This window comes from Thalassophryne amazonica, chromosome 22 (genome assembly GCF_902500255.1).
Source record: "Thalassophryne amazonica chromosome 22, fThaAma1.1, whole genome shotgun sequence".
Lineage (NCBI taxonomy): Eukaryota > Metazoa > Chordata > Actinopteri > Batrachoidiformes > Batrachoididae > Thalassophryne > Thalassophryne amazonica.
In genome coordinates, this window is record NC_047124.1 from 6039871 (window position 1) to 6058005 (window position 18135).

The 18135-nt window shown below is 39.3% G+C and overlaps 1 protein-coding gene across 1 annotated transcript in view; it reads right to left on the bottom strand.

The window, feature by feature from the left end:
- ptpro (protein tyrosine phosphatase receptor type O) overlaps positions 1-18135 on the bottom strand; it is a 44919-nt gene that overhangs the window by 3979 nt on the left and 22805 nt on the right. Inside the window, 11 exon segments of the mRNA XM_034163919.1 lie at positions 233-338; positions 1297-1432; positions 2933-3087; positions 3177-3299; positions 3494-3628; positions 6989-7065; positions 7151-7241; positions 7424-7505; positions 9513-9548; positions 13445-13528; positions 17113-17181. Coding sequence (XP_034019810.1) covers positions 234-338; positions 1297-1432; positions 2933-3087; positions 3177-3299; positions 3494-3628; positions 6989-7065; positions 7151-7241; positions 7424-7505; positions 9513-9548; positions 13445-13528; positions 17113-17181 — 1093 coding nt within the window. The 3' untranslated portion in view covers position 233.

Consider the following 18135-nt stretch of genomic DNA (forward strand, 5'->3'; position numbering starts at 1 on the left):
AAATCAGAACCAGGAGTCTTTATAAAAGGAACCTGCAGAGTTCTTCTCTGGACTCAGTCGAGACTCGTATATAAAATAATAATTCACAAACTGAATCATCCTGTCGGATAGTTTATGTTGTATCTGACCGATGAAAGTCCAAACAAAACCGGTTCTGATGTTCCTGATTGGACCATGTGGTGGCGTCTGTCCAATTACTGACTGGGCCATTAATTATTCTGGCGTTACCTACGTTATGTTTTGCTGGCGTTCTCGTAGATGACGTCATTGGTGATGGACTGCTGCTTCTTCTTCTGCCACATTAACAGGACACACTGATGGATGAACACATACTGCTCCTACAGGCGGGAAGATGTCACTGCAGTCAGCACCTTCTACTGTTTGGTCTTTTTAACATCTCTAAAGTGTCAAAAAGTACCTGATGCACATTTAAGTTTTGATTTAAAGATTAAAAAACTTTTGTATTTTGACTTTTTACATGTCAGTTTAAAAAAAGATTTTTTTTTTCCTTTTCAATTTTGTGAAAGTTATAAACTGCTGTTAAACCAGTTTAATACAGTAACTGTAAACTGTTTCAGTGAAAAACTAGTTTAAAAATGCAAACAAAGTGTTTTTGAAACTAAACTAGTTTTAGTTTAAATGGACTCATTAGGAGGGAGTGGGGTTCCTAATGGTTTTTCTAGATTAACTGGTTTTACAATACTTTTAAAATATTTGACTTTAACATTCTGTCCAACAGCATCACCAAATATTTACCAACAACAACGAAAAAACTTTGCCTAATTTTCTTAAAGTAAATGGTTTACGTCAATAATCTCTAAAAGAGATTAGCACATGAATAATCTTAAAAACTAGTTTAGCGTATTAGTGACCTCTAAAAACTGTTTAGCTCGTTAATAATGTCTAAAAACTGTTTAGCATTTTATTAATGTCCAAAAAGAGTTTAGCATGTTAATCTTGTTAATATATCAAAAAAAGTTTAGCTCGTTAATAATCTCTAACATTTAGTGCACTAATAATCTAAAAAAAAAGTTTAGTGTGCTAATTTCTAAAAAACCAAGAAAAACTGTAGCAGGTTAATAATTTCTAAAAAATATCAATCTCTAAATGATATGTAATAATCTCTAAAAACTGTATTAATAATCCCTAAAAACATGTCAACTCTTTGACAATCTCTTAAAAAATCAATTCAACTAATTGATAAACTCTAAAAAAATAAATAAAATGGTTTAGCTCATCTGGATCTTTGGTTCGTGTGAACTGCTTTTTGTGTGTTTGCGGTGCATTGGGTCTGACCTCGGTCTGAACCATGGACAGTCGGTGAGATCGCATCTCTGACACCATTCCCAGGATGTCCACAAACTCGTGCTCCCTGATGTGCTGCATCAGATGGTCCAGTGCCATAAACGTCCCCGTCCGGCCGACTCCAGCGCTGCACACAAACCAAACACGCGCACAGCGACACCTTCAGGCACTAGCCGAAAATACATCATCATCGTCACTTTTTATGACTGTTTTAAATTTTGAATCATAATTGCTACTACTGTAAAAAAGTGTCACTTCCTGTTACGTTGCAGCCTCTGTGTTTTGAAATGTCCAAATCTGACTAGCACAGCTAACTGTTAGCATGCTACTGGGTAATTCTACGGTCACGGAATTATAACCAGAGCAACTTTTTAACAGGAAGTTAATATATGACCACCAGGTTTCACACTCATTGTAATTCTGCTGCCATAGAACTGCTTGACTATAGATTCTGCATCACCGTGTTGGAGAGCAAGAACACAAACAATCATCTCTAAAATCAGTAAACGCTGACGCTAAACCACAGGGTGCTAGTTGGCATTCAGGAGTCAAACAATCTGAAGAATTTAAAATGTGAACTTTTCTTCCACAAACAACCAAAACAAAGTGTTGGAATGATTAACAACCCAATAAAAATCACTCTAAAGTTTAGAAAGAAGCCAAAATTAACCTGTTTTTGTTGTTTGTTTGTTTGAGTCTGCGAAGAACAAGACTCGAAAGCAAAATACAGAAAAAATTCTGAAATGTATTTAAACTACAAAATCTGACACTAGCTGAGATAAATTAAGATGGCTATTAAACATTTAATAATTAGTAAATGTCCACAACATGTTGAAGGCAGCTACATTGCTGCTAATCCTGTAGCTCGTTCCAGCTCTGTAGACAATGTGTAAAATAAATATTTTTTTTGTCCGCTTGTTGCAGGCATAGGAAACCACCACATTTCCTCAGAGACAGACAGTGGAATTTGAGTCAATATTAAAGAATGGGATTAATGAGTTACGAGCAGCGCTAACCACAGTGACCTGTTCTTTCCCTCCAAGATGGTAATCACGATTTAAATAACATCAGCTGCAAAATACAGTAGCATCAACATGATAATTTGCTAATGTTGGCACGCTAACATAACAAACATTAGTATTTCATCACGCTACCTAAGTGTTTAAAGCTGAACATGCTAACAATACATGCTAATTAATAGATATTCTATGTACGCATTCAGAGTTAGCATGCTAAGTAGCTATATGCTATGTAAATATCCAACACACAAATGCTGTCATGCTAACTATCCTAATGTAAACGTATGTAAAGTGTTGTACGCAGACTTTAATCAGTGGTTAATCCTCAAACTAGCATCTTTACACATAAAGACAGCCATCCATTCTGGTGCATAACGCTGATGTTGTGAAAATGTGTTAGTACACATTAGCTAGACAGCATTACTGTGCATACTAATGCTAATGTTGGGGTTCCACTTAGAAGACAGCTATGTATAACCAAATTTAAACTGATGATCCAGACACACAAGGAGTCAAAACATTTCAAATTTGGCTAACAACATAGCTTCCTCTAGGACCATGCCGAGGCCAAAGTTAAAATTGTCAATTTTGTTGGTTCTGGTCCGGACCTGCAGTGGACTATGATGGGGTCTTTAGTCCTGTTGGCCTGCTGACGGACGATGTGAACAAACTGCAGGATGCTCTCGATGGCGTTGACCGTGGGGACGCCGTGATCTGGCCACGAAGTGTAGTTGAGATGCAGGACGTCCCGAGTCTCATCAGCCTGCAGGGGGCGACAGCAGAAAATGTGTTCCCACAGGTGTGTGCCATAATTTATTTATTTTATTGTTTTTAGGATCACGTATAACTCACGTATCCCAATCTGAACTTCCTGACTGTCCACTCAGGCGACTCGGTTTCAGAGAGCATCTCGACGCTGATCTCTCCATACATCACGGGCTCATCAGTGAATGGCCAATAGTGATCGCACTTCACCTGCAAACGTACCATCGATCACAAATGGACTCACGCTGGATCATAAACAAAAACAACAATCTAAAACAACTTTCACATCCTGATCTGCCTTTATGACAACATCAGCTGAAAATGATGTTGGAACTTCCTGCTGATGTCATGGCGATGGTGCAGAATGACTGCAGTAGCTGAAGTTGTCGTCTGAGGTTTCTCACCCGGCGGCGCTCGTTGCACTGTGTCAGCATGACCACGATGGGCGACTTCTGCTGCAGGACCATCTTCCAGAAGTCATTCCGGGTTTCGGGCAGCGGCCCCTGCGTGGCGATGTACTCTTTAGGAAACCTGTAGCCCTAAAAACCGTCCAAGCACACAATGTTAGCAAACAAACGACGACAGCAACCTGAAACAACGATTCAACAAAACACGATGGAAAATGAGCTTCAACAAAAAACACATTCTGAGAATAAAAAAATTAATAACCATGAGAATTATCTCTCCCGTTTGAGAAAATCAATTCAGAGTCTTTAAATCTTTTTCTGATTTTAACATAAAATGAAAATAATTCAGACTTTTAATGCAACAACTAAAAAAACTATCAAAATTAAAAGTTCTAAATTTAATTTTAATAACTGAAAATTTTGAGTACATTCACACCTTAACATAAAATACTAAATCATCACTTTTACAGCCAACTGGGATGTCAATGTACTGTATAATTTTCCAAGCGTACTCACAGGTATGTACTTTACATTGATGTAGAAGTACTCTAACATTTTCTGTGTGTACTCACGGCTATGTAGTTTGTGTTGATGTAGAAGTACTGTAACATTTTCCAGGCGTACTAACGGGTATGTAGTTTGTGTGGATGTAGAAGTACTGTCAAGTTTAACAGGCGTACTCACAGGTTTGTACTTTACATTGATGTAGAAGTACTGTAAAGTTTTCCAAGCGTACTCACAGATATGTAGTTTGTGTTGTTGTAGAAGTACTGTAAAGTTTTCCATGTGTACGCACGGGTATGTAGTTTGTGCTGATGTAGAAGTACTGTAAAGTTTTCCAGGCATACACACGGGTATGTACTTTACATTGATGGAGAAATACTGTAAAGTTCTCCAGGTGTACTCACGGGTATGTAGTTTGTGTGGCTGTAGAAGTACTGTAAAGTTTTCCAGGCGTACTCACAGGTATGTGGTTTGTGTGGATGTAGAAGTACTGTAAAGTTTTCTAGGCGTACTCACAGGTATGTAGTTTGTGTTGATGTAGAAGTACTGTAAAGTTTTCCAGGCGTACACACGGGTACGTACTTTACATTGATGTAGAAATACTGTAAAGTTCTCCAGGCATACTCACGGGTATGTAGTTTGTGTGGCTGTAGAAATACTTTCTATGTAGGCTCTCAGTTGTCCAGGTGGTTTCCATAGTAGAGAAGCTTGAATCTTCGACTGGACTGGGTTGCTTGATCCGAGGATGTTTCGCTTCAAATCGCAGAAGCTTCCTCAGCTAAAATTCTTGCTCTGGAAGTCTGACTTCTGTCTGACTCTTGTAGAGAAGAATAAAACATAAGCCAACAAAAGCTGGAGTTTTAAACCTAACCAGACCCCTCCTACTGAGAGGCAGACTGCTATAGGCCTGTGATTAAACAATAGCTCTAATTAGCAACTATTGTGCTGTAGTTAGCACCCTCCTAATGGCAGGACAGCTGTCCCTCTAATGATGGGATGGATGCCTTTCTGATGGCTCCCTTGATGACGTGAATGACTCATTACCATGAACAAAAGACTGAAACTCCTTTGACCTGAGTACCCCATTGTAAACAGGGGATAAAGTGTGTCTCAGACACCCTCCCCGGTTAAGGCTGGGTTTCAAACGTTTCACAAAGAATGCCTCCTTGACCCCTCTCTCAAACCATTTCTTCTCTCTGGCTAATATTTTAACTTCCTTGTCCTCAAACGTGTGGTTAGTGTTATATGGCTGGGGGGGGCCTGGCTGCCGGTTTGTTTGTCTTTTTGTTTTCCTCCCAGGTGGCGTGCATTTGGGACTGAGTGGCTGTGTTGCTGAGGCTGTCAGGACCTCACCCTGATCACCTGCGACTCGTCAGGACTCACAGCTGAGGTGCATCTGGCTGGATTGGAGCATGTTGGCATTTAAGACTGGAGTGCACAGTGTGTATTTGCCAGAGACTCGACCTTGTGACCAGACGGGTGAGATCGTCGTCTTGGGAGCCATCTCATCAGCAGCGGACGCTGAGAATGTCCAGGTTTGATGCACGGTCTGTGAAAGAGGAGGGGGTGAGGTCTCACGCTCGTCAGCACACTTCCTGAGACTCGGTTGTTGCGGCCACCTGGGGGGTGTCGGCGGGGTCCTTGGGTCCGAAACAGCTTCTGGCTCCGGACCGTTAGCGCTGCTGGGAGCGCACCACGCCAGGCCGCACCTTTCTGTTATTACATTTTCACTGTTATGTATTAAATTCAGTTAGCCTTTGTACCGTGCTCTGCTTATTTCATATTGGGTCCTTCAAACGCTGGTCGGTTCTCCGAGCTGCGTCCGACACATAACAGTTAGTGTCTTTAAGGTGGAGATGAACCGCAGACTGAGGTCCACTGGTGCCCTCTCTGCGGTGCTGGTATAGCCTTTTGTGTAAAGGTTGCTTCGTTTCACCTATGTAGTGTTTGTTAGTTTTCCTGACATCTGATAGAATACAATATATTGCTCTGTTTGTAACTAGGGATCCTGTCCTTAGGGTGAACTAATTTCTGTCTTAAGGTGTAAACCGGTTTAAAGTAAACTGGGATTTTGTGCTGTCTGAAGATCCTCTGTAGTTTTTCCCCTACTCCTGTAGAAATACTGTAAAGTTTTCCAGGCGTACTCACAGGTATGTAGTTTGTGTGGATGTAGAAGTACTGTAAAGTTTTCCAGGCGTACACAAGGGTACATACTTTACATTGATGTAGAAATATTGTAAAGTTCTCCAGGCGTACTCACGGGTATGTAGTTTGTGTGGCTGTAGAAGTACTGTAAAGTTTTCCAGTCGTACCCACAGGTATGTAGTTTGTGTGGATGTAGAAATACTGTAAAGTTTTCCAGGCGTACTCACGGGTATGTGGTTTGTGTGGATGTAGAAGTACTGTAAAGTTTTCCAGGCGTACTCACGGGTATGTAGTTTGTGTTGATGTATAAGTACTGTAAGGTTTTCCAGGCATACTCACGGATATGTAGTTTGTGTGGATGTAGAAGTACTGTAAAGTTTTCCTGGCGTACTCACGGGTATATACTTTACATTGATGTAGAAATACTGTAAAGTTTTCCAGGCGTACTCATGGGTATGTAGTTTGTGTGGATGTAGAAGTACTGTAAAGTTTTCCAGGCATACTCACAGATATGTAGTTTGTGTGGATGTAGAAGTACTGTAAAGTTTTCCAGGCATACTCACGGATATGTAGTTTGTGTGGATGTAGAAGTACTGTAAAGTTTTCCAGGCGTACTCATGGGTATGTAGTTTGTGTGGATGAAGAAGTACTGTAAAGTTTTCCAGGCGTACTCACGGGTATATACTTTACATTGATGTAGAAATACTGTAAAGTTTTCCAGGCGTACTCATGGGTATGTAGTTCGTGTGGATGAAGAAGTACTGTAAAGTTTTCCAGACGTACTCACGGGTATATACTTTACATTGATGTAGAAGTACTGTAAAGTTTTCCAGGCGTACTCACGGGTATGTAGTTTGCGTTGATGTAGTCGGAACCTTCGTCGTTGTGTATGGACATCAGTTTCACGCGACTGAAGTCGTCTACAGAATTGGCAAATCAGCACGAGGTCAATTAAAATGATTGTTTTGTATGTTGTAAGTTGCATCTGATTGATCAAGGACTCACAGGGAAGGATGTTGGTGTATCGGTTCTTCGGCCTGTTCACCGGCAGGTCTGCTGCATCATGGGAAAGATCCAGTCCAACTGTTTTCAGCTCCTGCAGTCACAGATTTAGAAACAAAAATCAAAGAATGACACTAAAAATCTTTATGTGGCTGCTTAAAAAGGTGTCAGAGAGAAGAAGAAAATGTTTTACTTAAACAAAATAAATAAATAAAAAATAAAAAGTTTGACATGAAAAGTAAAGTGCTGCAATGCAGGTAGAAAAAGAGAAAGTACCTCAAACTGCAGAGAGAATTTGTACGCAGAATCTTTGCCCATTTCTTTAAAATAAGCCTCAAAATCATCCAGCTGAACGGGACTGTAGAAAAAAAAAAGATTTTATAAGGAAACCTGAAGATGAAGTAAAACTTGTTCATTTTTTAGTTACATTTGTTTGTTTGATGTTAAATACTAACATTGTTATGGTCAGGGTCTGGGATTTGGTAGGGTCTGGGTCTGGATATTTGGCAAGATCTAGGTTGGGGATTTGCTAAGGTCTAGGTTGAGGGTTTGCTAGGGTCTAGTCTGAGATTTGGTAGGGTCTGGGTCTGGGATTTGGTAGGGTCTGGATCAGGGATTTGGTAGGGCCTGGGATTTAGTAGGGTCTGGATCAGGGATTTGGTAGGGCCTGGGATTTAGTAGGGTCTGGGTTGGAGATTTGGTAGGGTCTGGGATTTTGTATGGTCTGGGTCTGGGGTTTGGTAGGGTTTGTTTTGGAGATCTGGTCAGGTCTGGGTCTGGGATTTGGTAGGGTCTGGGTCTGGGATTTGGTATGGTCTGGGCCAGAGATTTGGTAGGGTCTGGGATTTGGTATGGTCTGGGTCTGGGGTTTGGTAGGGTTTGTTTTGGAGATTTGGTCAGGTCTGGGTCAGGGATTCGGTAGGGTTTGGGATTTTGTCGGGCCTGGGTCAGAGATTTGGTAGGGTCTGGGATTTGGTAGGGTCTGGGTCAGAGATTTGGTAGGTTCTGGGATTTGGTAGGGTCTGGGTCAGAGATTTGGTAGGTTCTGGGATTTGCTCTGGTCTGGACCTGGGTTTTGGCAGGGTCTGAGATTTATCAGGATCTGGGTCAGGGATTTGTTGGGAGTTGGTGGAGCTGAAACCATCCGGCATGTTGTGGGATGATGTTGGTTTCGGTGTTATCTGTTCTTTAGTGAAATAGCGCCCCCCCCCCCCCCCCCCCCCCCCCCCCCCACACACACACACAGACAGGTCGGGTTTTTTTATGTTCTGCATCGTGGTTCACTGAACTATTTGACATGGAAATTTAAATTTTTCTGAACGTTTTAATTATTTTTTATTTAGAATGATTAAAAATATACACATGTAATTGTGTTTTATGTATATTTTTAAAGTGAAGAGTAAATGTTTAGCTTGGTACAAACGAAAATGAGTCATTAATTTGTTTTGGCGGCTCTGATGGTTTTTAATCTGTAAATATTTGAGTTGACAGAGGCCATAAACAAACGCGAGTGTGACCTCGTGTTCAGCATCACGCTGTCATCTATAATTGAAGAACAAACAAAGGTTACCTTTGACCCTGACGACATTCCACAGCGATGAATAGAAAGAAGAGCCGCTGACCTCTGACATTCACGTGTTGCACTAGGGCATCCACCTGAAATATGCTTGTGTGTTCACGCGGCGCGCAGACTGGATGCAGATGTTGGCAAAGGTTTGCACTTTCCACGTTCTCCATTAAACTTCAGACTTTCCTGACTCGCGAACATCAGCGATATATTGCGGCACAAAGTTCAACTGATATCCCCGTCATTGATGTTCTTGCTAACATTGCTAACGCTAACAGCTGATGATATTTATGTCAACTCAAAAATCATATCAAACTAGAGACAAAAACATAAGCTAAAATCCCACAATGCCTCACCGTCACCGAAGGGAGGGTCCGATATATCTGATCAGAATGTTAACATTATAACACATAACTTTATGACATCATCACTTGAAAACAGTTGACACTTGAAATTCTGCATGATAAGATTTTTATCACTGAAACAGATTCTGGATCAGATCAGGATTTCCATCTGACTCTGGAATGACTCTCATCATTAGCATAAATTTCATACGTTAATCCAGGTAGCAAATAGTAAGCATTTTAGTGATGTAACATTCATTTTCAGTTGGCTAAATTCAGTCCTGTTAGTTATTCAAGGATAAGTTGATTAAATATTATAAATCTAAATTATTTTGATCTTTGTTTCTGGTTTTAACTGGTTATCTGGATTTAATGCATTAATCTAGTGGATTAGCACAATATCATCATCATCATCATCATAAAAAAAAAACAAAAAAAACAATCATCTTGTTACCTTGTTAGCTTCCGTTTCTTAAGAGCTGTCTTGCTCCTATGAAATACAAAGATGACAAAAGCACATTTGAATTTTATTTCCGATGTTTTTGCTGCGATCACGACATTTGCCCGAGGAATCTTTTGAAACGTTTTCTATCAAGCTCAACGTTGGTGAACTTGGAAACATAAATTTGTTATTTAACTTCATAATAAACTGTCCTTTGATGCTATCAACCTTAATTAAGAAAAAATTTGCATCATTAGCCAGCTCAGAAAGTTAGCATGGAGCTAGCATGAAAGCAAACATATAATTAAAGAATGTATTCTCATAATGTTTACACCAGCCTGCCTACATCAGCCTGCTCCCCAGTTCATGATTTTAACATCACTATTGTAAGGTTATGTTTAAATGTTGCAATTAGTTCCATGCTACTACACAACCCGCAAAAATCTGTGATAATTTCCTGCCTCGCCCAGTTTAAGCAAACCTGTCACTAAAATTCACATTACTAATTTGTTGGGTGAAACAGCCTCATAAGTGTTTAATTTTTGTTAGAAAATTGTGATTTTGTGCTTGCAACATAATTTATGTCTCAGAATCTTTGCTCCTGAAACGTTATCAAAGTTAACATTTTGTTCTTTCAGAAAGAACATGTAAGGAGAAGATGTACATAAAAAAGACAGTATTTTCCTAATGTTTCTCACATTTAATTTGTTTACTGATTAAATTAAAATGCTGCATGGCTTCTTAGTGATTTTATGTATAATTTGGATGATTGTCACTAAATAGGCAGGACAGGAAGCTTGGACTTGTTAGCGCAGCAGCTATTGCTCTTGATGAGGAGCTAAAACACGTAATGTAGCAGCTACAAGGTTAAATTATTTATGTTACAGTTTAGCATAATATGCATCATTTGATCTCAAATTAACTACAGCTGTTTAACACAACTACACACTAACGACAACAGCTAAATGGTTTGCTGAATCATTGTAATAGCTAGGCAAGTTATGCTAGCTCACCCCCTAAATTTTGTGTATATATATGGATTTTTTTTTTTCTTGGATTATTTTACACATTTTATAGATTATTTTGTATCCAGGAAATAATTCAAGAAAACGCAGTGATTGCAGCAAACCACTTTGAAATGCATTAAAATTTGTGGGTGATCGCTGGGCATCAAGCTTTAGAAGAAATACTAAAATAAAAACATGCTCAGATTTGAACTTTTTAATAAGTTGAATGTCTGACATGCTTCCAGTTTAAAGTTACACTGAAACTGAACCTTTTCCAGCTTCAGTCAGGTGACACACCTGAATTGATCTCATTGGATGTCTTAACAATGGGTGGGGCTTTTAGAACCTCTGTCACCTTTACTGGTGGAATGCACTCTTGAAACCAAAACTGTGGCATTATGGGAAATAAACATTGAGTGCTGTTTAAATACATTAAATATACTATACGATAAATATTCTGCAAACAACTCATTTTAACCCGAGGCCAAAATATGGCCATCGGTTATAGTGAAGGCCTTGCATCCATCCGTCCATCCACCCTTCTGTCTGTGCTCAGCATAAGTCCAGTCCATTTACTGCCAGGGTTTTCAAAATCACAGGGAACACTCTTGGAACACAGACCTTGGAAAAGTTCAAAGATGGCTGACTTTGACCAATTTTAAGTGGTCAAAATGTCACATTCTGTTTCCTGTTTTTATGCTCATACGGCCGAGGGTACTTTAGCATTGCGTTATATTTATATTGTGGATGGAGCCACCTCATCAAATAACATTTGACGATGTTAAGTAAAACATATGCCCCCTATAGAACATGGAGCGTCATCAAGAATATTTTACAATTTTCATGGAAATTTTTTAAATAGACATGAAGCATTTAATTGAACAGAACATTTTAAAATATAATGCAATGCTAAAATGTTCTTCTTTATAATTTGCAGCTTTTTAATTGGTATCCCAGTGCAAAGTGTACGTACACACACGTACACACACACACACACACACACACACACACACACACACACATATAGAAATTAATTATACATTTATTGTTATTTACATTAATTATTAAGACCCTATTGTCTTACGTATTTGTAAATGTTCAATAAAGCCCCTCTATCAATCAATTATTCAATCAATCATAAACAATATTTACATTTTAATGGTGCCTGTAGAAGGGCGTGCTTGTGTGCATACAAGAGCAGAAGTTGGCGTGCACGCTGACGTTGGCGAAATGTCTTGTAAATCACTCCAGAGGTGTTATCAGGTTCCAAAAAAAAGCATTTTCAGTTTTTGACGTATTTATTCCTTGCTAGTTTTTACATAATATATGACAAAGAGGTTCTATTTACACACAAACGAAACAGCTAGCTAGCAAAAAACCAGAACAGAATGAAACAAAATGTGAATTTTTAACCTCTTAAAATAGATCAAGTTTAGCCATTTTTGAACTTGTTCAAGGTCTGTGTCCCAAGAATGGTCCCTGTGAATTTGAAGACTGGCAGTAATAAGACTGAAGTTATACTGAGTACGGACAGATGAATGCAAAGTCTTCGCAATACCGATGGCCATATTTGATGGCCTTGGGTAAAAATGGACAAAACACTAACAAAATGAAGAAAAAAATTCAGTGTAACTTTAAAACCAGAACCAGTTAGATATTTTTCAGGTTTTTATTCTGACTTACCTGTCATTTTTTTATACATGCATTCACAGTGTAGCAGAACAGAAGGTAGCTAGCAGAGGGGCAGGGCTTCAGTCACAAGAGGGGGCGTGGCTTCATCACAAAACCTGGTGTTTGTGTGAAATGCCCCTTTAAACATTCACATGCACCATCACGTGTACAGAATGTGGTGCACACGGCTGTGCAACATGCTAAAGTGAGCGCTAATACGGCATGCACATACCAAACACAGAGCCAAGCTACAGTTAGCATCATGCTACATAGGCGTTAACAGCTAAACGTCAGCTCGAGCACGCAGACAGTGTTCATTACATCACAATCGGTTTTAGAACCAGATCAGACACAATCTGGTTTTCAGATCAGTGTCCGATTCAACATTAGAAATGCACCCAAAAAACTGAATCACTGAAAAAAATCCCTGATATTGTGAGAATTAAATTTGAGGTTTACTTCGATTACAGTGTTTTCATGTTTGGCATATTTTCAGTTAAACTTAAAAAAATCTCAATTTTACACAAATAACAAAATGACAATTATGAGTTTTTGTTCTTCATATTACAGCTGTTTTCTTTGCTTGTAATAGTAAAAATAAAAATAAAAAAACTAGAGGGAATAATACAAGTTGATTTCCAGGAATATTCATTTTCTTTTTAAACTGATTTATTTCCAAAATATTATATGAATTCATCCTCCAAGTTGCAAGATGTTCTTACATTTTCTGAATATTTTGTCACCAGGCTGTACTTTTATTTTCTTGTTATACTTTATTCACAAACATCTTGCCTTTTATTTTCTAAAATTGAGCATCTTATTTTGAAATCTTCTGGTAAAACACAATTTGATCTCATTATGATGAGAAACTCCTCTCAATTCAGCAAAAATTGCTGCTCTTATTTTCTCAAAATTTTTACAACCTCATATTCTGACATTTTGTTTATAATGATTTTATCGTAGCATTTGTGTAAAATCACGACTTTGACATTTGTCGAATTACAATTTTATTGTTGTACAATTTTGAATTTACTCTTAAATGGACAAAAGTATTTTATTCAGACTGCAACAATTCTCACACAAATGACTTTTCAAAAATAATATATTATACAAATTAATTTCCAAATACATTGTGACATTCAGGTTGAAGCAATGGTGCCTCCTGGTGGTTATTTGGGGTAGAACACTGTCTGCAGTGGCGTTGTAGGCGTGGCTCTGCTCGGACATGCCCCTACCATGTTCTTGGCTAACAAAGTGCTTACTTACCACGGATTAATATAAAAAGCCAAAAGATAGTCAGTCCAAAGGCAGGATGGCAGGAGGGTAAGGAAGGCAAAGAGGCTTCTTCGCCTGAAGGGGCAAATAAAACAACACAAACAGACACCAGGGGGCGCCGGGGTGGGGACAGAACACGGAGCTCCATTAGTAAAGTGGCACACAGCGAACCAGCTTCACAATTAGTGCTGAACACAGTGAAAGCATCATGCAGCCGCGTCGGGCGCCGCCGGACAACACGAGTCTGACAAAGCTCGCCGCGTCTCATCGCTGCCGTCCCACAATGCAACAGTCAGACAACGCTCTATGCTGAGGGACAACCTCTGGTCTTCAGACGCATTAACGCATCCGTGTTCATGTTAACGTGTCCACAATGTGTCCACTTTATGTCCACAGTGAGGTATCCACACTGTGTCCACGTTAATGTGTCCACACTATGTCCACTTTATGTCCACAGTGAGGTGTCCACACTGTGTCCGCATTAATGCATCCACACTGTGTCCACGTTAATGTGTCCACACTGTGCCCACTTTATGTCCACAGTGAGGTGTCCACACTGTGTCCACGTTAATGTGTCCACACTGTGTCCACTTTATGTCCACAGTAAGGTGTCCGCACTGTGTCCGCATTACGCGTAATGCATCCACACTGTGTCCACGTTAATGTGTCCACACTGTGTCCACTTTATGTCCACAGTAAGGTGTCCACACTGTGTCCGCATTAATGCATCCACACTGTGTCCACGTTAATGTGTCCACACTGTGTCCACTTTATGTCCACAGTAAGGTGCCCGCACTGTGTCCGCATTACGCGTAATGCATCCACACTGTGTCCACGTTAATGTGTCCACACTGTGTCCACTTTATGTCCACAGTAAGGTGTCCACACTGTGTCCGCATTAATGCATCCACACTGTGTCCACGTTAATGTGTCCACACTGTGTCCACTTTATGTCCACAGTGAGGTGTCCACACTGTGTCCGCATTAATGCATCCACACTGTGTCCACTTTAACGCATCCACACAGTGTTCATGTTAACGTGTCCACACTGTGTCCACATTAAGATGTCCACACTGTGTCCAGGTTAACGTGTCCACATTGTTTCCACACTATGTCCATATTAACAGGTCCATGCCAATGACCCCACACTCTGTCCACTTTAAGGCGTCCATGTTAATGTGTCCACACTGTGTCCATGTTAATGCATTTACACTTAAAATTTCTCATTTGAAAATTTATTAAGAAACATCTCTCAGCTATTTGTTAAACTGTTTCATCAAATAAGCTGATTAATTCACGTTTGTGTGCCCTAATTATAGTTTCATAAATTGTTTTCCATTTTAAAAATATATTTTAAACACTTAGCAAAATAAGATTTAAAAAAAAAACATTTTCACATCCTCCAAATTCAAACACATTTGGGCAGGTATATAAATGTCTATCATAAATTATGAATTTTTTTTTATATTGTGCATTGCTAAGTAAATAAATAAATAAATACCAAATTTTTTAAAATGTGGATATTTGGTTTTAGCACAGTTTTTAAAGCACATCTGTTCTGGACATGTATCATGATTTGATCCAAATTTAATTGAGATCATCAAACGTTTAAGTCATTTTTCTCTTGACACTTTATGCTGTTTACCAGATGGTGGCGCTAACATGTGTGCTTGCGTAGTGGAGGCAGAGCAGACAAATTTTTAGGGGCGGACCGTTCGGTCTGCGACACCAGTCCCGGTCTCAGTTCAGGTTTTGTCCAGAGTCTGTGCACTGACAGTTTGGGCACACTGCAAAAAAGCAGAAAGCAGGTGTTTTTGTTGTTGTTTTTTAAGGGATCCGTGCCAGCTGTGAGAATGTGAGCACACTGTAACAGCAACTTGTTAAACTAAAATGTTGTGGCTCCGCCCCTTTCTGTGGATTGGCCCCGATGGAATCTATTCCAGAATGGGCCAGACATTTAATGATTTTTTAAAAAACTGGTTATTAACATGTTATACCTCGTTAATTTAACTCCAGGTTGCTATCTCAGCGCTAACTAGCATTAGCACGCAAAGCTAATCACATTCAACGTAGCATGACGTATGACTACATGTACTTTATAGTAATAAAAATCTTGTTGCCGTGCAGACATTGTTGATGTTTTCAAATGACGACGTATCAAATTTCTGTTTTTAATCATTTAATCTGGAGTCCTGCTCAGTTTGTGTTTGCAGAAAGAGGTGTGGTCATAATAAATTAGCGTTTGCTGTCACTCTGCATTCGGTGGTTTTCGGTGGCGGTGAAGCATCGTGGAAATCCCGAAAGATAAAAACATCTTTGCAGACTCTGCTGAGGGAAAAAAAAAATACAAAAACCTTTTATGACTTTCTTCTTCTTGCATTTCTTAACACGTTTCCAAACCTGTCTGACCTCCAGTTAACCACGTGTGTCTGAGGTCCGGTTCGCTATGAGCACTTTAACAGACGCAGGAACCGTGAAAGACCCGGTGCAGGATCAGGTTCTGAACTCACCAGTCTTAAGACGCATGTGATGGAAAGCTAAATCTGCCTTAACTGACCGTCTTTCAGCTCTTATATTAATCATAAACCCTTTGTAAAGTCACATACTTTATCTGCTGCATCAACCACATTATTATTATTCTAAAATATTATTTTAAAATAATAAACATAAAACATTACAGAACCATTTTTAAAAAGCTCTGAAATTTCCACTTCTTGTCCTGTATAATATATAGTGCTGATTTAAAAAAGTACTCCCCTAAAGTGTTTTTTTTTTATTTTTTTTTATTAATTATTTAAAAAAGCAGGCTCCCTTTTACAATAGCCTAAAAATTATGGTCCTGAATCTCAGAGAAAATAAATGTCAACAACATAATCTGAAATTAAAAATATAAAACATAAATTAATGTTTTGCATTTCCTTTAATGCAACTTTTACAATCAGGGGATGGATGCCACGCCCCCTTTGCCTCTCAATAAACTGAGGGGGCGTGGCCAGCAGCTGCTCTGTTCCCTTTAAAGCAACAGTCACAATCTGCTCCACGTCTGTATTTAGATCAAACATGAGCGTTATTTCAGACCCCTTTAAACCTTAAATATAAAGAATATGACACCATATTGTCTTTAAAAAAAGTGACTTTCCCAGACTGTCTCATGTTTTACATTTCATCACTGAGAGAACATTCATTCATTTATTTATAAACATAACTGGATATGAAAGTCATGGTTTAGCTGTTATAATAAAAGACATATGTATTTATGCAAACCATTATTTTGTGAATCATGTTTTCACATAAGGTTAAAGGTTTTTTTTTTTTTTGATGTCATAAAGCAATTTAAAAAAACTGACAAAACTCCAACAGGGATAACACTTTTTGTAGACGACTGTTTGTGTCCAAAAGCGACATTATCCATTAATGGAAATTCCTCCATTAGCAAACCGACGCTGTGCTGCTTCCAGCATCAAAGCATCAGATAAAATCCATCTGCACGGGCACAGCGGTGTGTTCAAATCCCTAATCTGTCCTCTGACTTCTCGCAGAGCCGCTAATCTGCCGACCACATTAAAACCCAAACTTCTACAAACGCGTCGTTCAACTCAAATCCAAAAGCCACTGAGCTGGCACGTGAAACGTGTGGCGTGAAATGCGGTGAACTGTACCAGTTGTAAGGAAGCTTTCCGTCTCTCTCAAATGAAGCGAAGTTGACGAAGGTCTCTGCACCGCACTCCCTGAAACAAAAACAAACAAACAAAAAAAAAACAGATGGCTCGTGGGTAAACAAACACACCACAATATGAGCGTAGCGACAAATGGCACAGAACTGTTTTTGGGAAGTCAACTTATATTTGATGACAAGTCATTAAAAAGAGGATATGAGCTATTTGAGGCATGAAAATATTCAAAAATGGACCTGAAACCAACTCTGAGGCCATCACAAGTCACAACAAGTCCCACCAAAACTGACTGAGACCAAATCTAGTCCCTTTGTGTCAAGTCTCAGCACCAACTTTCATCCTGAGGTTTGTTTAAGCATTGGTTCAAGTCTCAGATCTTCAGGTCAGGTTCTGAGTCCTTGAGGACTAGAACAAGCCTTCACAAATCAACTCAAACAACAACAAAACTCCAAGTCCAAGTCTAGGTCTGAATCCTTGTTGGCATACCCAACCCGACTCTCAAGATTTGTCAACGGTATTTTCAATCACGTCTCAAATCTTAAAGGCTAAGTCAAGTCTTAACACTCGAAAGTCTTGAGTCAAGTTATGGGAATCGTAAAGGCAAGTTCAAATCCTTGAAATCAAATTGAGACACATCTTCTTCTTTTTTTAATCAAGTCCCGAGTGCCTGAGACTAGTTTTGAGTCCTTGGAAACTTAAAGCCAATGTTGAGTCTTGTTGATGAACATGTCAAAACTTGTCTAAAGTACCTGACACAGGTCCAGGGATAGACACAAGTTCTTCAAGGAAACATCAAGCTAATTATGAGTTTGGTCAAAGCAAGATACAAGTCAAGTCTCTAATCAGGCCTCAATCCCTGAGAGCACATGCATGCCAAGAATGGCTTCCTCGAGAAGAAAGATCTACTGGAGGCCCAAGTCTTCTCTTATCCCGAGTAAAGTTTTGCATTCTTACGGTCAAGTACACCATCTCAACTCTGTTAAAGCAAGTCTCAAAGGCAACATGTCA